At 39.2% G+C, this 23,974-nt stretch overlaps 1 protein-coding gene across 1 annotated transcript; it reads left to right on the forward strand.

The window, feature by feature from the left end:
- On the forward strand, positions 1-16,083 carry ANGPTL5 (angiopoietin like 5). The gene is made up of 8 exons (XM_075742324.1): positions 1-126; positions 1,879-2,026; positions 2,978-3,081; positions 3,654-3,747; positions 4,609-4,709; positions 12,305-12,425; positions 13,486-13,671; positions 14,859-16,083. Exons 1-8 carry the CDS (start codon positions 28-30, stop codon positions 15,176-15,178), a joined length of 1,173 nt encoding a protein of 390 aa, XP_075598439.1. The 5' UTR covers positions 1-27; the 3' UTR covers positions 15,179-16,083.
- Positions 16,084-23,974: the final 7,891 nt, after the last annotated feature.

Genomic DNA, 23,974 nt, shown 5'->3' on the forward strand with positions numbered 1-23,974 from the left:
AAACGTTTGCATTTCTTCAAGTAAAAGATGAACTGCTTTAGGGTAACTTCACTGATTTGTCTTGGTATTTTTTTGTTCGGTTTAGGAGAGACTGTCATAAGTAATGTCAAGCCTTGTTCCTCTAAGGTAAGATTTTAAATTACTTTGCTTAGATAAGATAATGAATGTAACTGAATGATTTCTCAGAGAAGTGATGCATGCTTTTAAAATGTGGGTTGCTTTATTCAGGATAGATACGAAAATACAGAAGAATCTGGTATTTGTAGATGGAGAAAAGAAACTACACTGAAATTGTAGGAATTCAGTATATTAGAACATTTTTGTCTTAATGTCCTTCATCACAGCTCAGCTGTTGGGCCATATTTTTAATCTCATCTGCATGATTGTAAATGCAGAGTAACTATTGTTTTTGGCAGTCAGAGTTGTTGCTTGAATTGCTGAGGTCAGATTTAATTCCCTGTTTCATGTTGGCTTTTGTTAAAAATAAATATTGATTAAAAATATTGGCTTGAAGTATTTAATTGAACATCTGGTGAGGAGCTGTGATAAAACGCTGGAACAAACCATAGTTTCAAGTGATCTATTTATAAGTTTCAAGTGATCTATTTATAACTCTTATAGAATTTTTCTTATTTTATTTTATGTGTATTTCAAAATTAAAGAAACATCTTCTTTTAGTTCTCTAGCATTTATCTCCAGACACTGTGATTAAGGCAACGCAATTACATTAATAATCCAGAAAACATTTTTTGGTAAAATCTCCTTGTTCACAGTTTTATGTAGTTTTTACTTTCACTTTTTAAAAGCAAAAATCAGGGAAAAAACTATTCAGTGCTTTGCCAATGTAGTGCCAATACCAGAAAGGGAAACCTGGAGCAGGAAAGGAGAACAATTATGTTGTCGATATATTCAAGCCCAAATAAAGTTTTCTTTTTCGTTAAAATCTTTAAGTTTCTAAGGGTCCTATTTACATTTGAAAATACAGTATATAAACATACTACAATGTTTTGCTGAGATGATGGAATTAAAAAACAAAGACTCAAGTGAAAATATGTTTCTTAGTCTTTTTACAGTGACACATATTTCAGGAATTACTTTTAGCGTTTGTTTAAGTGATGAGTCAGAGGCATTCCCTTATTTTATGTTAAATGGCACCACAGAAGAAAAAATATTAAATATGGAAATATTATTTTAAAAGAACATTAATAGGTGTAACTACTTTTACCAATGCTTTTCTTGATACTGTTTCAGATAATTGTGTGCCTGTGAATTGTATCCCTTTATTCTTTCCTCTATAAGAGCATTTAAAATATTTTTTTAATGTTGGGTTTGTCTGCAGATCTGCTTGAGATTGCTTGTGTGCCTAGATCAATAACTTGTGCAAGTATTTCCATGACCAGAATCTAAGTAATTAATTTAGGGACTTTCAAGAATGAAAGTGTTTTGCTTATATGTGGTAAATCCAAAAGCCTGCTCCTTTCCAGTGAAATGACCTTTGTTAGCATTTGAGATGTCTGTTGAGTGCGGTGATTCCTAAAATGTGAGCTTCTTAAATGCAAGATTTGCAAGTTCTTGCCTCACAGTGCTCGCAGGTAGAATACTTTACCAGAAACGTTGGTGGTATTTTTTTTAAATTTATAGAGGCTATTCTGCTATTCTTTACTTCTGATACTCTCTTTCTTTTGTGAAGTATGGCTAAGCAGAAGACACCTAAAAGGCCTTGGTCTCAGCTCTGTCAATTATCACTTGATAGAGTTTTAAAAAAAACAGGTTTGGAAGGAAGATCCATGGAGTAATCTACTTCATTTTGGCAGACTGAGCTATTTTATATATGCTTTATGATCAATTTATTTCCCCCTCCATTGTTTGGTACAACAGGGCACAAGGAATGTTGGAGCTGTGGAGGAACCACTCAAGGGAGAAGAGAAAAATAAATCTGCAGATATTTCAAAGCAAAAAAACCAATGCCTTGTACCATGTGATGTTCAAGCTAAAATTTTACGAGAGGAAAAACATTACATGTGCAGTATGTATTCATAAAGAATACTCTCAGCGACAAGCTATGCAATGCCATGCTATGCAATCCTCTGCTATGCTACGCTATGCTGTGCTAATTTATTTTGTAATCTTCTTGAGCACATGTGACAGCCTTTGACCCTGCTTCCCAGGCTGAGTATTGTTCAGAAAATTTGGGGGGCCATGTTTTTGGGGTGCAGTTGGTTTTATAAAAAATTAGAGTATAATAATGCTAGTCTCTCTTCATAATCACTGGTGAGGACAGGCAACTCCAGGCAGCAGCTCAGCCCAGAGGAAAAGGAGGATGTCTGTCCTCATTTAACCATCATAGTTAGGTATGTGGGAGTTAGTTAAATGAGAGGAAATCTATACTTCAGCTTGCCTTTTATAGATATCTATACAGGATATTCTCTGTTCACTGCTTTGACAAACTACACAGCCAATGATGTAATCAGCCTCAGATAAATCTGTCAAAGTTCTTGTCATTCCCCGTATAATTTTTAGTATGTATTATTAATTACCTGACAAGTTTAATTTTTGTATTTTTGGCATTTTTGCCTATATTTAGGCAAAAAACAGGAGCATGAGAAAGAAGCAGAGTGAATGAGTAAATGTAGGATGACAGAAAACATTATGTATTTCTCTCTTATCATATGCATTTGTATTTCTGTGGTATCCATTAACTGGTTATCGAACTTTTCCAAGGATAAGATGAAATTCTTCAAATCTTAAAAGGAGCCATCTCTTCTTAAGATGTCTTCACTGCAACCAGTGAGGCTGAGGTTCTTAACGTGTTTGGATTTAATCTGTGGTCTCTGTACGACTTTTTAATTTCACTTTTAGGTACCCTCAGGTTAAAAACCTTCAAGATTGACATAGGTATAAACAAATGTGTCATTATTCAGTCAGGAATATTTCTAGATTTATGATAATGAAGTGGGCGAACATATTTCTTTTAAAGGAAACTTGCAGAACTCTCTTGTTGAATATTCAAGAAGTACAAAAAAACTGGTAAGAAACATGATGGATGATCAACAGTCATCTTTGGATTATCTTTCTAATCAGGTACTTTTTTCTTTATCACAGATTTTTATTTATTATTTAGTACTACGGGTATTATCTAACTGAGGAAAATTAAGCATTTATATTGTCATTAAAACTGTAGAATTACAGTCTCTATCACCATTCCTTGTACCTCAGGTAAGGTGTGAGTTCCATTTCTACGAGGAGTGATTAGCACCATCTGGTCCCTCACTTAGTGGCGTATGTGGCAGTAGGGCAAATGACGCACCACTCCTCCATATTAGTTCCTACCTGCAGTCCTGTCATATTTGTGTAGATTACATATTACATTATCATTAACTTTGATAGTAGTTTACAAATACTGTGCACTCAGTACAGTTAAAAGCCTTAAACAAAATGAAGGACTTTTCTTAAATTAAACGGAATTGTGCCTAAGAATGATTGTAGACGCAAAAAATGAAAAATCAGACCAATTAACCTAATGAAGGTACGAATCAGTAACACATCACAAAAATGAACTTCAGATTATATTAACTAGGTGTCAAAAAGAACAACTTTAGACTGTAAAATTCCTCATCACAACCTATTTAAAGATCTTTTATTTGAATTTGCAGGTAAATGAACTCATGAACAGACTCCTTCTTTTGAACGCAGAAGTTTTGAGAAAGCATTTGGATCCACTTCCTTACAAAACAGTTCAATCTCATGGCAAGTATTTTTCGCCTTTAGTCTTGACCTCTTCTGTTTTTGTCTTTGTATCTTGACAAAGAACTAATTAAAGCAAAGGTAAGCCATTATAACATTTACAGTATTTATTCTGTGTTAATATGCACATATAAACTGTGGAGAATTTATGAATTGTTTAAGAATGTCATCATAAAGACTACTTTAAATCATTTGCAGCCAATAATTCTGGACATCCTGTTCATAAGTGGTCTGATGTTGCTAAACAGCACTTTTTTTTGTAATGAAATAAAGTGTGTTCAGTGTTTGCAATATCCTTCTTCAAATGAGATGGAAGTTACTTGTACACTGGACAGTTAATCTTCTTTGTAGTGTCCATCCCAACTAAAGGAAACTACCTCTAAGCAGTCCTACTGGCAATAGAAACTGCTTGCCTGAGTGTGTTTAACACAAACCTGGCTTAACACTTAGAAGCAATGGGTTTTTAATATATACATTATGTTATAAATGCTTTTACAAGTATAAATACAGATATTTGCAGGGAAAAGACATCCCTCCCTAGATAATATGTCTTTTTTTACTCAGTACAAGTGTTACTCATATAAAATCTGTAAAATAAGCCCCAGATACATAATTTTTAATTTCTGTATCATACTAGTTAAGATTAGAAAGAACTTTCTGTACACAATATAATTACTGTTTCTTTCTGAGCTTAATGGAGTTCAGAGAATTCATGACAAAACATGATTTTAAAGTTTCCATGACAGGAAAATGCTGTTTGAGATCTTCATACGTTATCAAGAAAAGTTACTCTGTGCTTAAGCTGCATTCATTTTTTTTTAACATATTTTGCTAACGAACTTCATAAAATACTTTGTTTTCTAGGGTTGGATTGCACTGATATTAAAGATACCGTTGGTTCAGTTTCAAAAACTCCAACTGGTCTCTACATTATCCATCCAGAAGGATCAAATTTTGCTTTTGAGGTAATAAATTTATCTCTCAGGATAGTCACAATTTGCTTGAGAATATGCACTTAGAATATATTTAATAGATTTAAAGTGTTTTCCTTGACAATTTCTCAACAGATGAGTAGGAAATGTATTAAAACATCCAAATGTGTCTGCCATTGCTGTAATTTTGATGAGTTTCTCACTTTCTACAAAGAAATTTAATCTCTGTCATAAGATCCCATCATCAGTTTTCATATATGGTGAAAAATGTACCAAAGAGGAAAACCCAAGATATTTTCCAGCACCTGTTTTGGACATTGAGAAGTGCTGTTCTTTTCTATTTTAGAGATGGAAAACTGAGGAGCCAAGTGACCGATCCACTTGGCTCCTAAAATGTGACCTTTGGCTTTTTGCATTGTTCTGGTGGATGACTGTATACCGCTGCCTTCTCAAGAGGTGACTCCATTGATGCCTATAGCTTGGACAATGACATTGTATAGGCATCTAAATACAGGTGCAGATGTACATTAGCTTGAGGAGCAGGTGCCTAGCTCTTGTCTGAGCATCATTATAACTAAGTCTTGAGGCAGACAGGCATCTAAACTTTTAGTCTTCATATCCAGTTTGCAGGATGTACATTCTTAAGACAAAGAAAAAAGGATGAAATTCAGCATGAACTGCAGCAGTCGTGCTTCCTGACACCACCTGCGTTTTCTGTAATTGCTCAGAGTTAGAGTGCTTATCTAGGATAAGAGAGTTTGGGGTTAATTTTCTCAGGGTCAGGACATTCAGATCCATGCAAACACAAGGAATACTTTGCTTTGCCTGTTTATTTCCATTTCAGGCTGTTCTACTTAGGGAAGTCCTTAAACTAGTGGAAAGATAGATGTGGCACTTTCAAACCTTTAATTTTGCAGTATATGCTGGGGGCATTAGTTTTTGGAGAAAAAATGTGGAGTTTAGCCGGCTAATAAATAGCAAAATCTAATATCTAACTTTATAGTCTTCCTTTATATATAACAAAGGAAGGATGAATCCCTTTAGCCAATTGGAACCCTACAAAATGCTACAAGAAAAGAACTCAAACTAGTTATGAAAAGGCTTCAGAAGTATTCTGGCTTCTCAAAAGAAAAAAATGAACTTGGTTCTGCAGACTCCTGATAGAAAAACCTGTAATTCTGTCTAAAAAAACCATGCAGCAAGCTCAGGGAAAAGATCTGTAACTCATCGGCAACTTCCTTCCAAGTAAAAGAAAGGCAAAGACAGGTAGCAGTGTTCACAGAACAACCATATTTATAGTATGAAGAAAATGCTGTCTGCCTTACCCCAGGATGAACCATAGCACAAAATGCATCTGTTTTAGAATTTCTTCTGGACCGAGGGGGATTCCATTGAGGAAATATTCATACCTCACCCAAATTACTTTTCCTGAGAGATGGTATGACTAATCTATGTGAGAAAAGTGATTTCTCAGTTCACTTATAGCTTCTGGTGAATAAATCTGAAATTATAAAGTTCCTTTCACTCCAAAAGTATTTTTAACGCTTTTCCACATTTAAACTTACTGCCAGAATCTGAGAATCAGTTATGTGAGTGGAAAGGTTCCTTAAGGAGAACAAAAACAAAAGGAAAAACCATAATAATTTGATTAAAAGCACAAGGTAACAATGATTAATGAGAAGAAATGTCTGCGCTTATGAAATGAGTGTCTCATTTCTTGCCTGGTAGGTGTTACACAGAACGGAAAAGGTAATGCCAAAAAGTTATCAGAGAAAAATATCTAAAAGATGTGTGTTCCATAAAGAATGTTATTTTAAGGAAAACTGTTTAATGCAAATTATTCCATGTGTTGAAGTATAAAAAGGGTACAAGAGAAATGATAGATGAACAAAAATACCAAGACATTAAAACATAAACAAGAAATTGTAATGCATTTTAAAGGGTTAATAGCCAAGAGTTCTGGAAGTTCTGCAGACTGGCAAAATAAGAAAAATACAAAGAGGCAGAAAACCATAGTAAGAAACTAAAAAACAGAAAACAAAGCCAGCATGAAATGATTTATTAAAATAAGGATCTTTTCAACAATAAACTGCCCTTTAAATGTAACTGAAACTAAACCAAAATGTCTTTAGAATAATTTGCATAAAGATACCAGATACATGAAGAAAACTGTTTAGACAACTTGATCCTGTTCTCATGTTTTCACGTTTGAATCCTCATATTTTCCAAAGTGACTGTAGAGTTTGGTGCTTAACTAGGGCTAATTGAAACCTGAATTCCAGGAGCTCTAAGAATATCCAGTTTCACTGGTATGGGCAGGTTCTCGTCATCTCAGAAAATTAGTCCCAAATGAGCTTTTATCTGAGCACTCAAACGTGAGGCAAAACCAATTTCACTTCTGGAAAGTTGGGTCATGATCACTTTCTGATACGTTTTTCAATGAGTAAATTTAGATCAATGATATTTCTAAGGTGGGTCGGACAAACTAAACAGTTGTTTGGAATATACCTCTTACACCAAAGGTGGAAAGGAAAGAAATATTCAGTAGAAGCATCCTCCTGCTCATTTAGTTTAAATTGTACCTGGCACAGTCATGCCCCTCATACCTTGCACGATATGAAACACAGAACAAGCTGTAAAGTGGATTAACTATTATAAGGCTTTAAGAAAGAAAATTGCATCATTTCCAGTGTATAAAGGATTAAGAAACTACACAGCGATGACTGCTTTTTGTGTATGTCTCACATTTTTACTTAGCTGTTGTATGTTTTGGTACCATATCTAATTGGCTGATGACCTTTCATATAGAACCAAATCTGGTCCTTCTGAGAATTATCAGCACTCCCACTGATTTATATGGACTGAAGATTAATGTTGTGACCAAGCGGGCTCCTCTTTGTATTTCTGACTCATAGCGAGAGGAGTAGCCAAGCATGCAATCATCTTCTCAAGACAGCAGATGAGGCAATGGCATTATTTTTAATGAGTTTTAGGTATTTGCATCTAAATATTCATTTTGGAATCTTCTGTATTTCTTTTTGTTCCAGTTCCACCCTCCTTGGGTGTCTGAAATAAGCATGTGATTCTCCAGGGAATAAAGCCCATAATTTTCTTTCATGGACATGACCCTTAGTATGATTAATTCAGTATTTATGTTGCAAGGATTGCTCAAAGAATCCAATGGCATTGACTTGCTTGAAGATCCAAGGTTACCCAGGTTGTATTAGATCACATTGCAGCTCTGTCCTGTTGCTTTCTTGTTCATAGAGAAGATGTTAAGTCATGGAGGTCCTGAATGTGATGTTGATGTGTTCCTACCAAGGAACAAATCCTTGGTTTCATGGCAGGCGAGGAGGGGGCATCGCCCTCTACGTCAATCACCAGCTGGAGTGCATGGAGCTCCACCTGGGGACGGAGGAGGAGCCCACTGAGACCCTCTGGGTCAGGATTAAAGGGAGGGCTGGGCAGGGGACATCATAGCAGTGGTCTGCTACAGGCCACCTGACCAGGGGGACTGAGCAGATGAAGCCCTCTATAGGCAGATAGGAGCAGCCTCATGCTTCACAAGCCCTGGTCCTCATGGGGGACTTCAACCACCTGACATCTGCTGGAGGGACAACGCAGCTGAGTGTAAGCAATCCAGGAAGTTCCTGGAATGTGTCAATGATAACTTTCTCCTCCAAGTGACAGAGGAGCCCACGAGGAGAGGTGCCATGCTGGACCTTATTCTCACCAATAAGGAGAGCCTGGTAGGGGATGTGAAGCTCAAGGGTAGCCTTGGCTGCAGTGACCACGAAATGGTGGAATTGAGGATCCTCAGGGCAGCGAGGAGGGTGCGCAGCAAGCTCACTACCCTGGACTTCAGCAGAGCAGACTTTGGCCTTTTCAGGGATCTGCTTGGTAGAATACCATGGGCCAAAGCCCTGGATGGAAGACGGGCCCAAGACAACTGGCTAATATTCAAGGATCACCTCCTCCAAGCTCAGGAGTGATGCATCCCAACAAAGAGGAAGTCAAGCAAATCCACTAAGAGGCCCCCATGGATGAACAAGGAGCTCCTGGGCAAAGTCAAACAAAAAAAAGGAAGCCCACAGAGGGTGGCAGCAAGGGCAGGTAGCCTGGGAAGAATACAGAGAAACTGTCCGAGCAGCCAGGGAGCAGGTTAGGAAAGCCAAAGCCCTGATGGAAATTAGTCTGGCCAGGGATGTCAAGGACAACAAGAAAAACTTCTATAGGTATGTCAGTGACAAGAGGAGGATGAGGGAAAATGTGGGTCCCCTCTGTGGAATGAAACAGGTGACCTGGTTACCCAGGATATGGAGAAGGCTGAGGTACTCAACGACTTCTTTGCCTCAGTCTTCACTGGCAAATGCTTGAGCCACACTGGCCAGGGCACAGAAGGCAGGGACTGGGAGAATGCAGAACCACCCGCAGTAGGAAAAGATCAGGTTCGAGAATATCTAAGGAACCTGAAGGTGCACAAGTCCATGGGACCTGATGAGATGCATCCACGGGTCTTGAGGGAACTGGCGGATGAAGTGGCCAGGCCACTCGCCATCATATTTGAGAAGTCCTGGCAGTCTGGCGAAGTTCCCACCGACTAGAAAAGGGGAAACATACCGCCCATTTTTAAGAAGGGTAAAAAGGCAGACCCAGGGAACTACAGGCCGGTCAGTGTCACCTCCGTGCCTGGCAAGATTATGGAGCAGACCCTCCTGGAGACTACGCTCAGGCACATGGAAAACAAGGAGGTGATTGGTGACAGCCAACACGGCTTCACTAAGGGCAAATCGTGCCTGACAAACTTGGTGGCCTTCTGTGATGGGGTTACAGCATCCGTGGATAAGGGAAGGGCAACTGACGTCATCTACCTGGACTTGTGCAAGGCATTTGACACAGTCCCACATTATATCCTTGTCTCTAAATTGGGGAGACATGGATTTGATGGATGGACCACTCGGTGCATAAGGAATTGGATGGTGCATAAGGTGCATTTATGCACCTTATGCAATTGGTGCATAAGGCTGGATGGTCACACTCAAAGAGTTGTGGTCAACGGCTCAATGTCCAAGTGGAGAACGGTGACGAGTGGCGTTCCTCAGGGGTCGGTACTGGGACCGGCACCATTTAACATCTTTGTCGGCGACATGGACAATGGGATCAAGTGCACCCTCAGCAAGTTTGCCAACAACACCAAGCTGTGTGGTGTGGTCGACACACTGAAGGGAAGGGAAGCCATCCAGAGGGACATTGATAGGCTGGAGAGGTGGGCCCGTGCGAACCGCATGAAGTTCCACATGGCCAAGTGCAAGGTCCTGCACGTGGGTCGGTGCAATTCCAAGTACGACTATAGACTGGGCGAGGAATGGATTGAGAGCAGCCCTGAGGAGAAGGACTTGGGTGTGTTGATTGATGAAAAGCTCAACGTGAGCCAGCAGTGTGCGCTTGCAGCCCAGAAAGCCAACTGTGTCCTGGGCTGCATCAAAAGAGGCGTGACCAGCAGGTCGAGGGAGGTGATCCTGCCCCTCTACTCGGTTCTTGTGAGACCCCACCTGGAGTACTGCGTCCAGCTCTGGGGGCCCCAGTACAGGAGAGACATGGAGCTGTTGGAGCAAGTCCAGAGGAGGCCACGAAGCTGATCAGAAGGCTGGAGCACCTCTGCTATGAGGACAGGCTGAGAGAGTTGGGATTGTTCAGCCTGGAGAAAAGAAGGCTCCGGGGAGATCTAATTGTGGCCTTCCAGTTCCTGAAGGGGCCTATAGGAAGGATGGTGAGGGACTGTTTATCAGGGGGTGTAGTGACAGGACAAGCGGTAATGGGTTTAAGGTGAAGGAGGGTCGATTTAGATGATTAGATGTTAGAAAGAAATTCTTTACTGTTATAAAGTGGTGAGGCACTGGAACAGGTTGCCCAGAGAGGTTGTGGATGCCCGGTCCCTGGAAGTGTTTAAGACCAGGTTGGATGAGGCTTTGGGCAATGTGGTCTAGCAGAGGGTGTCCCTGCCCGCAGCAGGGGGGTTGGAACTAGATGATCTTTAAGGTCCCTTCCAACTCAAACCATTCTGTGATTCTATGAAAATATCTGACTGGTGCAGGCAATGGGTGTGCAACATACAAAGCTCAGACTGCCACAATTTTTTTGAGGGCTAAACTGACTTCCACCTAGATTCTAGTTTCACCAACTGGCTAAGATTGCAAATCTCTCTTTTCTGAAACACATTCCATTGTGTACATTCCCTGTAACATGAACAAAAAAATTCCTACTTTACTCCATCACTTTTGCATCTGCTTACTGTTATGATTTACTGATAGCCAACATTATATTCTGAACTTACTTTTGTTATCACAAGTACCTTAATGGCTCCATAGCTATAAGCCTTTTCCAGGTGAATTCTCCCGATATTAATCAGATTGAGAGATGCTTACAAACAAGCCTCTGGTTTTCAACACTAATTACGCATAGTATCCCCTAGAACTACTTTGAACAGCTTAGGTGGTGCAGTGTCTAAATGTGCAATTCACACCTTTCAACATTAGGATGCCTGGATTTTGTAATCCCTGATGGAACTGGTGAAGCTCTGGCACTGGGGACATACTTGAAAAACACCCAGTGACCTGGATACATTCCACTTAACTTTAGGCATTTAGTTGAAATCCCTAGAGAGCAGCCAAGGGTTTGTCTACAGTGGAGGTGACTGACCTCTGCAGAGGGTGATTTAGATCTTGGTTTCCCACAGCCAGGCTACAAATGCACATTTCTCCATATAAGGCAGATTACAGGGAAGACAAGAGACAAGGGCAGTAAGATGCCTAATTTAGGGAACTCGATTACATGTCTAAAGTTAAATGGGCTAAGGAGAACATGTGCCACATAATGTGATATTCCATAGCAGAGCAGAGGGCAGCTGGAACCACTGCCATTTGATATGCTGTTGGGCACAAAGTTTAGTGAAGACTCATAAAGACTCATAAATTTAAGAGTTGATCTTATTTAGTGGGACTGCTCAGTTGCAGGCTGTTAAATGTTCACATTGGGACTTCCCTGGATTGGGGCCCCTTCTTATGTAGAGTTTTTTGTGTCTACAGCATAAATTATTATTTACTAGATTATTGCTATCACTTTTTCCATTTCCTCACCTTTATTAAGGGCTCTGCGTCTCTCAGACATCACAAACACAGTATTTCTGGGGAAGAAGGTATGATGGTTAGGGAGAATACATAAGAAGCTGTGTCTATTTTGCTTTGCTGAAATAAAGGTATATTCAGTGTTAGTGCCTGTATCTGCAATATTTTGCATGTTTAATACATGACCTTGCATGTTGCTTCCACTTCATGCTGTTGTTAACACACAGTAACTTTTATTAAAGCTTATTTATTATATCTGATGTGAGCAGACATTTGCATACAACAGTTTCTACTGGTTGAGGAAATATCCAAATCAAGCAGTCCAACAAGAGCATATAAGAAAATACTACAGCTTCATTTTTTATTTTCTTTGAGCTTTTTGTTAAAATATTTGAAAGGTATGTTGCTTAGCAAAACTCTCAATATTTCACCTTTATTTAATTAAAATGTTTTCTTCATAACAGCTGCTTCAAGAATGCTTAATCATTTTGACGTCTATTTTAGGTTTTGTGTGACATGGATTTTCAAGGAGGTGGATGGACTGTAGTTCAGAAAAGAACTGATGGAATAATTCCATTTCAGAGAACATGGTCTGAATATCTGGATGGATTTGGTGACCTTTCTGGTATTAATTTTAAGTACTGTAAAGTCCTTTGTACCCAATGTTTCTGCTGTCTTTATGTGAGCTACATGCCACTAACTTGTGTGGGATTTTTAGTAGTACAGAGCGTAAAGTTCTTGTTTCTTAAAAGCCTTATTTATAATTAAAAGTTTTATTTCATCAAATGTATTGTGTGATCTCCTCAATAATGACCATCAACATGCTAGAGTCTTTAGCCACTGCCCATCCTCAGTGTCACAAGAGGTGTTTAAAATGTGGTATTTTCTTCCTGAAATAATTTATAAATTCTATTTCTCCTTTTTTTTTTTCAGATTTTTTTTTTAAAAAAAGACTTGGTTTTAATCACATTTGCAAAATAGTCCTTAAAGCAGAGAAAAATCAGTAATATTTCACCATAGGGCATGCAAAGTTAGAAACAGAATGGTAATATTTCAGTAGCTAATACCAACACAACTTTGATATTACTTTTTTACTGCCACCTTTCATCCAGCAAATCTAAAACTAGTTGCTTTTTCAGGAGTTTATCTGGGATTGCAATGAAAGCACACAACTTTTAAACTATACAAAAAAGCGCAGTATATATGGCTTAACCTTTCATGGAATAAAGTGTGATTTACAGAGGCGGCAAATCTCAAGAATAGGGTTTGAGTTTTGTTACATTTCATAGAATGCTAACATTTAGCATTTCTCCGTATTGCCCTTAGGAATTCTACTGAATTCTGTTTAATCAAGTGGATCTTTAGCACATCCAGTTTTTGTGGTCTCCTAAGTTATACTGAAGGTGAAGGCTTCAAAGCTATATATGGACAATTTTCTATAAATGTCTCAGAGAAAAAAGATGATGTGCACACGGGCACATGGGAATTCTTTCCATGGATTTCCCAATGAAGTAGGAAGATTTCTCTGTATCTTCATTAGTCTTTCAAAGGAATATAACCCTATCATACAACTTTTATTCCACTTGGTTCAGGAAGAAAAGTAGAAAAACTAGAAGGATCCATTTTTTCTTTTACACTTTCCCTTTCTAGAAGTTTATTGACTCTATATTATATTTCTGGTTTAGGGGAATTTTGGCTTGGACTGAGGAAGATTTTTCACATAGTAAATCAAAAATCCACTAGTTTCAGTCTTTATGTGGATTTGGAATCAGAAAATGACAAGCATGCCTATGCATCATATGATGGATTTTGGATAGAGGATGAGGCATGTTCTTTTAAGATCCATTTGGGGCGTTATTCAGGAAACGCTGGTAAGAACCTCCTTTAAAGTATTTAAAGATAGCCGCTCCCTCTCTTAATGTGAAAAAATGCATTCAAAAGAGTAATACTTAATTAAGATAACTTTAAAAATGTTTATTTCCTAACTATTTTTCTCTATTTGGTGCTTAATTAACATGCAGATAAATCGTTAATGATGTAGTGATTGGTTACTCCAACATGAATCTTTTCATAGTAAGAAATAATTTTATTCTATGGCTTTGAGGTCTTTAATGGAATGATTAAATAAAAACTCCCTTAATAAAGAAAATTAATAAAGAAAATCAAGGAACTTTAATGGATTCAAGTCCACAGAATATATATAAAACACATAAGGGATTTTGTGTGTGTTTGTGCATATCTATCTAGTGGTCCAATTCTTTAGATGTCCATTATCTCATCCCAAATTTGCTGATTTAGTAGAAGTCTTCCTAATGTTGTTGCTTTGGTTAGTCCAGAAGTGCCCAGACAGTAGCATACAAAGGATAGAGAAAGAAACCAACTGGAACAAATTAGGCCTACAGTATAACAGTTATTGGCTGATATATGGACACAAATTAATTTACAGTTCCAGACGTCCCTTAATATCATAGCTCTACCAAATGTGCAAAGATTTATGTTAAGTATTGCACCATCTTACTGCTTTTTTTCTATTTTTTTTTTCTGTGTGCTTACTAATATGCAACGATGTTCCTTATTACCAACGTAATAGTTGTTCTCTAAATGTGTTGGTGCTTCGCTCTACCTGTATTTGTAAGAAACATTATTTCTTTAGATGACAGAACCAGTAATCACTGACCTTTGTGTTTTAGCAATTCCATTTTATCCCATGACTCACTCTGGGGCTTTGGGCACATCACTGGAAAATCTGAAGTTAACAACAACCCTGTTTTTTATCTTTTCTTCCACTGTCTTTGAGGATAGAAACCTTTACCTTCATAGCTGGTGTGTGTCACTAAAAGCAACAGCAATATAAAGATGTTTCATTGAATTTCAACTTCTTCCATACTTAGTATTTTACACTTTTTCTTTCCTACGTCTTTAACACTTTGCCAGCTCATTAGGAAAAGCTTGTGAGGAAGCTCATTAGGAAAAGCTTGTGAGGTATGCAACAAGTAAGAAATGTTATGTTTCTCCATGAAGAACTCTTTCATCCTTCTGTTTTATCTGTTGTACTTAGGTGATGCATTCAGAGGATATAAAAAAGAAGATAACCAGAACTCAATGCCTTTCAGCACATTCGATGTTGATAATGATGGGTGCAGGCCAATGTGCACTATCAAAGAACAGCTTGTCAAGAGCTGCAGTAACTTCAGTGATAACACTGGATGGTGGTTCAACCAGTGTGGCCTTGCAAATCTTAATGGTGTTCATCGCTACACAGGTAGATTTCTTGCAACTGGGATTCACTGGGATACCTGGACAATGAACAATAAACCAGTCAAAATTAAATCAGTTTCAATGAAAATTCGGAGAACCTATAATCCGTATTTCCAGTAACCTATGAAAATATAAATACATCTCTTCTTGCAATTATGTGGGATAATGTATCACTTCATCATAAATACCTTTTATTTTCACTTGAACAGTTCAGTCTTAAAACTTTGTATTTCCATAATACAGTTACTTATTTTTATTATGAAATGTCAGCATTTGTAGTGTTCCTGCTTGAGTAAGATGGCCCTAAGAAGAATAGGTTTTTCAGAAAATGGATGAAGTTTAATGTTTGTCAGCTTTTATTCAACTGCCTCTTATGCAATCTCACAGCCAGTGGAAAAAATTATAAAAAGGAGTGTAATGCTGACTTTCGAATATGTTTTTTCTGTGCTCTCTGCATATCTGAATTGCCAACAAATTTCAGCAAATTTTCTTTTAAAAAGCCATATACCTGCCATTTCCATCATTATATTTTGGAAAAATATCTTTTCTTCACCTTAGGTTAATTTTCCAGAATCAGCTCTTTTTTCTATATTCCTTATAAGGCAAGGTAACACAGACTTATTTCAACACATATGTAAGGTTCTGTATACTCTCAGGGCCTGATTTTTATACAAGTAAGGTAGATACTGACATGCAAGAGCAATGGTCTGTTTCGTATTTAATTTTCACCGTCAATGTGTTTCACGATCAGATTTTTACTCTACCATCGTCTATTTCACAATTCACTACAAATGAACACTTTTTTTCCAAGAAAATGTATAACATTTCATATAATCTTTGGAGTTTTAATTTTTGAATATATGGGCCTGATTTTATGTTTTTCATTCTTATTGGCATTCACCTTATGAACGATCATGTAATGAACAAAACCAATTTGAGTTGTATAAGTACATTTTAAATTGTGTGAATTGTTTGAGTTTCTGTCAGTAAAAATAGAATAATGTTAATAAAAATGTTAATATTGTTAGTACAGCAGTGTTTCTTGAACCTGGCATCTATTCTGTAGCAACTAGGCATGGTATTTCTCATCTCTGCTTCTGTTTCAGTAGATCAGCTCTGTAGTAACATGTGGAATGAAATCAGTTAAAAACTCGATGGGTTTCTTCTTTGCTGTCTTGCCCTTTGACCAAGCATTACTACAGTGAGCAGAAACCATCATCAGTTCAGAACCACCATGTTTTAGCACTTCTTTCCAAAGATATACTTAGCTATAGGAGGAAATGATGTTTTTGAAAGGGTATGTTGCAAGGTTAAGGGAGAGAAAAAATTCCTCTTTTTTCTATGCTTGACTAGTCCTTAACAATTGGAGGTAACAAGTTGCTAAAAGCAGGTGGTTTCTCTCTGCTAGAGAGAACCTGAGGACTATCCTTATAGCGGGGGCCTACGGTAGAAGCACAGTGGGAAGTAGTTTGAGGAAAAATATCACTGGCCCTGTAGAGGGACTGTGGGAGAGGGGGTAGCTAATGCTCTTGGGGGAGACTGAATTCTCTGAACACAGTGAGATTTTGTTGTCATACCCTGTAGTCTTTGGAATTAGGCGTGGAGAGAGAGTACGTACATGCTCTTTAGCCCTCCCTCTAGGTTTATTAGGAATGCAATCCCTTCAAACAGCAACGTGGACCCAGCAGACCTATAAAGGTAGATACTAAAATGAAAAAGCTTCTGCACTAAGATTAACAAACATTAGAGTAGTCTGTGATTCTTTAATGAGTATTAATTTTGGCTGCAAGCCTGGATGTTGTCACTGTATTATGTCAGAAAGAGTCCCCAGGCTGAGGTACAACAATCCTACTGGAGAATGCCAGTGGCTAAATGTCATGGAAATTTAATGGCTTTGATGAAAGCCTCAAACTTTGATGTTGGCACCTCTGCTCTGACAACCACGTCCAAGTCTGTGAGCAGAAAGGAAAAGTCTAAGTAGGGAATCTAGGGGCTGAGTGTAGAGCTGGAGTCTACTGACAGACACCCTGAGGCTCCTTTTGGCGTCCTTAGAAACCCTGCTTAAGAATGAAGGGGGAAAACAAAGCTTGTAGATCTGTGCTGGCAGATATTACCACATTTAATTACCAGGTTAAATCTCCTTTGTCAGCATTGGTTAGATTAGCTGGCAGTAACAAATGACAGAGGAGATGGGCCTGAAAAGATTAACTAAAGTCTGAAGAATAATTTTTGCAGATGAACATTGGATCTTAAAGTCAAGTCAAATTGCAACCCTATACAAAAAAATTACTTGAATTCTCAATATCAGTGCTGGGGCGAGGAGGGGGGCATTTGAATATTTACTGTTTCTTGGAAGATGAAAACATTTCCAAGACTATTTGCAGAGACTGCTTTGAACTCAATACATATGCTTTAATACCATTAAGTGCTGCTCCACTAGCAAGGTCACAGGTAGACACTGTGTTCTCTGTGGATTAGAGTTCCTTGCCTTTGTAGATAAAATTAATTAATTTTGCCCCAGGCTTGAATTGTGTCTTAGTTGTGCTGTGAGAGCTGGATCTGCAGTGTAAACTGCAAATATGATGAAGTCCAAATTGCAAATACTAGTCAGGTTTTAACTCCTTTAAATCATTCAGGAATGAGTTTTCAGTATAGGGTTCTCAAGCAAAAGATGGACAATGCTTTATTCCTTTTTCAGAGTAGAAACCATATAGAATGGTTTGGGTTGGAAGGGACCTTAAAGATCATCTAATTCCAACCCCCCTGCTGTGGGCAGGGACACCCTCCGCTAGACCACGTTGCCCAAAGCCTCATCCAACCTGGTCTTAAACATTTCCAGGGATCGGGCATCCACAACTTCTCTGGGCAACCTGTTCCAGTGCCTCACCACTTTATAACAGTAAAGAATTTCTTTCTAACATCTAATCTAAATCGACCCTCCTTCAGCTTAAACCCATTACCCCTTGTCCTGTCACTACACTCCCTGATAAACAGTCCCTCACCATCTTTCCTGTAGGCTCCCTCCAGGTACTGGTAAGCCGCAATTAGATCTCCCCGGAGCCTTCTTTCCTCCAGGCTGAACAATCCCAACTCTCTCAGCCTGTCCTCATAGCAGAGGTGCTCCAGCCCTCTGATCAGCTTCATGGCCCTCCTCTGGACTCTCTCCAACAGCTCCATGTCTCTCCTCTACTGGGGCCCCCAGAGCTGGACGCAGTACTCCAGGTGGGGTCTCACAAGAGCTGAGTAGAGGGGCAGGATCACCTCCCTCGACCTGCTGGTCACGCCTCTTTTGATGCAGCCCAGGACACGGTTGGCTTTCTGGGCTGCAAGCGCACACTGCCGGCTCACGTTGAGCTTTTCATCAATCAACACCTCCAAGCCCTTCTCCTCAGGGCTGCTCTCCATCCATTCCTCGCCCAGTCTATAGTCGTACTTGGAATTGCACCGACCCACGTGCAGGACCTTGCACTTGGCCATGTGGAACTTCATGCGGTTCGCACGGGCCCACCTCTCCAGCCTCTCAAGGTCCCTCTGGATGGCATCCCTTCCCTCCAGCGTGTCGACCACACCACACAGCTTGGTGTTGTTGGCAAACTTGCTGAGGGTGCACTTGATCCCACTGTCCATGTCACCGACAAAGACATTAAACAGTGCCGGTCCCAGTACCAACCCCTGAGGAACACCACTCGTCACCGTTCTCCACTTGGACATTGAGCCGTTGACCACAACTCTTGGAGTGTGACCATCCAGCCAATTCCTTATCCACCGAGTGGTCCATCCATCAAATCCATGTCTCCCCAATTTAGAGACAAGGATATCATGCGGGACAGTGTGAAATGCCTTGCACAAGTCCAGGTAGATGACGTCAGTTGCTCTTCCCTTATCCACGGACACTGTAACCCCATCACAGAAGGCCACCAAGTTTGTCAGGCGCGATTTGCCCTTAGTGAAGCCGTGTTGGCTGTCACCAATCACCTCCTTGTTTTCCATGTGCCTGAGCGTAGTCTCCAGGAGGGTCTGCTCCATAATCTTGCCAGGCACGGAGGTGACACTGACCGGCCTGTAGTTCCCTGGGTCTGCCTTTTTACCCTTCTTAAAAATGGGCGGTATGTTTCCCCTTTTCCAGTCGGTGGGAACTTCGCCGGACTGCCAGGACTTCTCAAATATGATGGTGAGTGGCCTGGCCACTTCATCGGCCAGTTCCCTCAAGACCCGTGGATGCATCTCATCAGGTCCCATGGACTTGTGCACCTTCAGGTTCCTTAGATATTCTCTAAATATATGAAAATAGATATTGTTATGAATTTCTCCTCTTGTATTTGCTACATTATTTTTCTATGAAAAGCTTTTGAGCATGGGAATCTCATAGTTCTATCACCATTTGAATATTCTGAAATGTGAGTATTGTTATAGTCTCTTTTGTTTTTAAAATTAGCGTATGCTTAGAAAAGCAGAGTGCGAGAGATTAGTTGGCAGCTTGCCTGGTGCAAATCTGAAATACAGCAATGACAATAGAACATTTTCCATGTGATAGATGGCTAATGTCTTCAAAGGTTCATTCTATTTCCTCTCTAACAATAAAACAACTGTGAAAACAAATGATTTTTTAGTTAAACAGAGAATTTCCATGGATATTAAACTGATTCCAGGGGTCTATGTTCCATATTTACAGCTGATAGTTCCCAACCACTATAAATAAGATTTTTGTGGCTGTATATTTAGGGCTGGTAATCAGCCAGTTATTACCCAAACAATCTTGTTTCAAATAAATAAGAGGAACATGTAGGGTGTAGGGTATTAAGAGAATCCAATTGAGTATTCCATATAAAAAGTAGCTTGGTTAAACTACACTTAGTATCTGTTCCAGAAATGATACTCCAAGCTATGAGAAGCTGTCTTTAAAAGACATGTAATCTCTGATGTTATGAAACTGCATTTCTTTCTTTTGTTTTCTTTTTCCAAGAATATGTCTTCAATTTGTAAATCTGAGTTTGGTGAACTCAAATTATTTGACCCAGTTTATGATGCTACAGTAATATAAATAAATGACAACATGGTTTCCACAGCCTGAGTACTACTGACGTGGCAGTGCAGGGTTCAGTGTATTAAACATCTGGAAATAACAAAACAGTACAACTAAAGGCATTTTACTTTCCACTTGGAAAATCCTTAATTGGGCAGTAAAAGATCTTCTAAACTGCTTAGATTTTTTTTTTTTTTTTTTTTTTTACTGTGAATTCTGGCATGTATTTAAAACTTTCTAATCAGCCATGTTTCATTAACATGAAAAAACATTTTGGCTTCATTACTGGTCTCTGTTCTGGAACATATTTATGAAAAAATACTCTAACACTACATTGAATTCTCTACAAAACACATAATGTGTTTACATGCATTGTACAGTACTCCAAGTTGCAAGTAGGAAATTTTGATGCATAGCTTGATTCTACATTTCAGTTGATTGCATGCAACAATTTCCATAAGTCTTTCCAATTATTTAAGGATCACTAAAGTAATGCACAATTAACATGCAATTATTTAAACTACCATCTCAGAATGATCATTGACATGAAGATGCTGGAACCTGAAAAGCATGATACCGAGACATTCTGATGCATGTCTCTAGTGGGTTAAAGCAGAGTGCACTACTCCACTGCCGATGCACAATGGGATAATAAAGTCAAAGCTATATGAAGGAGTTTCTGCGACTGAAGGAATATCTGCTTTTCCCTCCTTCCCACCTGATACAGAAAAGATACAATACTAAAACACTAAATGCAGTAACATGGTAAAGTTCCTGTTAGCCTCACGCTAATCTCTGTAGATTCCCTTGAACAGAACCTGAGGTGGTTTTAATGGAAGTATTAGCTCATTGAGATGCAGAGCTCAACATGAATTCAACATTGCAGTGAGCAAGGAAGGAAGACTGAAAAGTGAGATGAGACTGGGCCTATAGTTTAACTTGTACATGACTGCATTTGGAAGACAAGAAAGAAGTAGTAATAGCAGTTGATTAAAATTCAAGATCTCCCAACTGCTGCTTGTTTTGAATGTCCAAGCCCACTATTCTTTTCAGGAAGGTTGTAACTATCAATATCATGTAGTTCATCATGCAAATGCCCACAGCTTCATCTGAAAACTCCAGTCAGTGACTGGTCTGTGTAGAGCTGGTTAGTTTTCCAGCTTACTTGAAAGTAATCAAACTAAGCCCATAGGTAGTCAAATAAGCATGGGCTCTTGTTCTTCCTGACCAAGGTTGCTGGATGATCCAGTAAAATAAGAGTCCTGACTTGTCCTGGTCTTCAGAGCAAATTGTGATCCTGTTTTCTACAAACCATCCAGAAATACCAGTCCCAACAGGTACTGTCTCTTATCAGCCTTTACCTTTAACAGAAACCTAAAGAGGTACTAGAAGCTCCTTGTGACTCCTCTGGTCAGACCATCCTGCTAGGTCTGTTTAATAGACCAGACTCCATTCAGGCCTATATAAAGCCAGTGTAAAAACCTTATGTCTTTAGAAGATTTGTATGTGTGCGTGCATGGCATTACATATATTTTGATGTTTTAGCATGTATTTTCTGGGAACCTTCACTATAGCCCTTATTCTCTCTCATCTGTTCTAGTTGTTCTAGTTACATTTTGTCATGGTGCACATAAATTAGAGAGACAGAGGTGTGCATTACATGGGGCTATAAAACAAGGCAAAGTTCATAGAATCATAGATGATCTCTGGCACTCATCTAGTCCAGCTCCCTGCTAACACCACGTCTAATTAGATCAGGTTGCTCAGGAGGAAGTCTTCTATTTGAGTCTTGAACACCTCCAAACATGAAGATCCCACAACCTCTCTGGGCAATGTGTTCCAGTATTTGACCGGTCTTATGGTGATTTTTTCCCCCTAATACCTGATTGGAATTTCCCATGTTCCATCTTGTGTCTCCTACCTGTTGTCCTATCCTGACTGACTGATTTCTGGTCTATGTTTGAAGTGGGTTAAGTGATCCCTAGCTCTGCCTTCCTCTACTGTGGGTCCTGCTTCACTCCTAGACTATGCTAGCGGGCTTGGGGGATGAGGGGAGCCCAAGGACAAGCCTTAACAGAGAAAACAGGCAAAAAAAGCATTGAGTACCTTGTCCTTTCTCATGTCTCTGGTCATGAGGTCCCCTGCCCCCTTGAGCAATGGCCCTACATTCTTCTTACCTTGACTTGTCTTTTGCTGCCAATGTAATCAGAAACCCCTTTCTTACTGCCTTTCACCTCCCTAGCTAGTTTCACCTCCGGCTGAGCTTTGGTTTGCAAACTCTACTCTGACATGTGCAGGCAGAATCTTTGTGTTCCTCTCAAATAGCCTGTCACTGCTTCCATCTCCTGGGTCCTTCTTTGTGTCTGAGCTCAGCCAGGAGTTCCACGTTCACCCATGCTGGCCACCTGCCGTGCTTGCTCCACTTCCTGTTCTTTGGAATGGATAAGCACATGTATGTATTTTGGGGTGTTTATCTAGATTCTAAAGCTCTCCAATGATCATCTTTGTTATTGTGAGTGGGTTTTTATAACACTTACTACAACAGAGCAGGGACCAGGGCCTGAAGGCATTACTACATTGCACCTACAAGAACTCTGCCTTTTGAAGAACTGATTATTCCCCTTTCTGGAGAAAAATCTGCATAGTATATACTAAGTCTTTAATTAACACCACCACCACCACCCCCAAGTTCATTGCACTGAACTATTTCATTGCAGTGGATTATTTGTTACAAAAGTGGTGACATCATCCCAGTTACAGAACTACAGACCAACAGCAAACAGTAGCATCATTTTTCTTTGTAAAGTCAATTTTCTGCAACAAATCTCTAATGCATAGGGAAATGCATGTGAGTTCTTCATGTTGTAATAGTAAATTGAATGAGTTTGCCAGGAATTAAATAGGAGGATAGGATTGTTCTCTTCAAACTTAAAATAAAAAATCTTTAGAACTTCTTCACATAATTTTATTTTTCCCTACTTCCAAAGTTGAAAGGTGACTGAAAAGTAATGTGACAATGGCAAAAAAATAAGCCTTTAGCATACAAAATATCCACTCTGTAGAAGTTAGGTTCTTCAAATAAGTACTAAAATTGCAGTGTGGTGATCTTTTTTCTGAATCTCTGCCTAAACTAGGAACTTAAAGTAGGATCCAGTGTCCACAGCATAGGCCTAGATGCACTTGAAATTCAGCTGCCTAGTCCTGAGCAATGACAATGACACTTTTTTTGGGTACTGTTTCAACTTTGGATGGAATCAATGGAGAGACTTACAGAATCATTGAGGCTGGAAGGGAATTCTCGAGATCATGTACTCAAGCAGGGTCACCTACAGCAGGTTGTCCAGGACCGTGTCCTGTCGCATTCTGAATATCTCCACAGATGGAGACTCCACAACCTCTCTGGGCAACCTACTCCAGTGTTCAGCCACCATCACATTTAAAAAGTGTTTACCACTTTCCAGAGATCTGCCTTTTGAAGTCTTCCAGAGAGAGTTCCAATCTGACTACACAGTAAAAAAGAAGAAATTTTAATACCCTCATTCACTCAGGATCCCAACCTCTCCCCTTTTGTGAGCACACATTTGGATTTTATATAAAAAAAAAGATAATAGCAGTGGAAGTGCTCTCTGTTTACAGTTTTCAGTGTCTACAATACTTTGCCATGAAGTAGGAGTTTAGATCAACTTGAAGCTTAGGGTTTATATTGATCACCTGTACATAGGAGGTTATTTTGGCTATAAGCTCTAGGGCAACCTCTTTTTGGAACTGACCACTCAACAGTAATAAATATAAGAGTCAAGGGACGAGGTAGAGATTGCTTTCAGTAAGAAAACTAGTCTAGTAGATAGGACATGGTTCTGCTGGACTTCCGAGTGAAGACTGCCTAAAACTAG

Source organism: Balearica regulorum, chromosome 1 (assembly GCF_011004875.1).
Source record: "Balearica regulorum gibbericeps isolate bBalReg1 chromosome 1, bBalReg1.pri, whole genome shotgun sequence".
Taxonomy (NCBI): Eukaryota; Metazoa; Chordata; class Aves; order Gruiformes; family Gruidae; genus Balearica; species Balearica regulorum.

Bases quoted from the DNA above. Each gene is read 5' to 3' on its own strand.
- ANGPTL5 (XM_075742324.1), top strand. From the start codon at position 28: ATGAACTGCTTTAGGGTAACTTCACTGATTTGTCTTGGTATTTTTTTG. The intron at 3,748-4,608 runs GCAAGTATTTTT...TTTGTTTTCTAG, and splicing joins CAAAACAGTTCAATCTCATG to GGTTGGATTGCACTGATATT. The intron at 13,672-14,858 runs GTAAGAACCTCC...TGTTGTACTTAG, and splicing joins GCGTTATTCAGGAAACGCTG to GTGATGCATTCAGAGGATAT.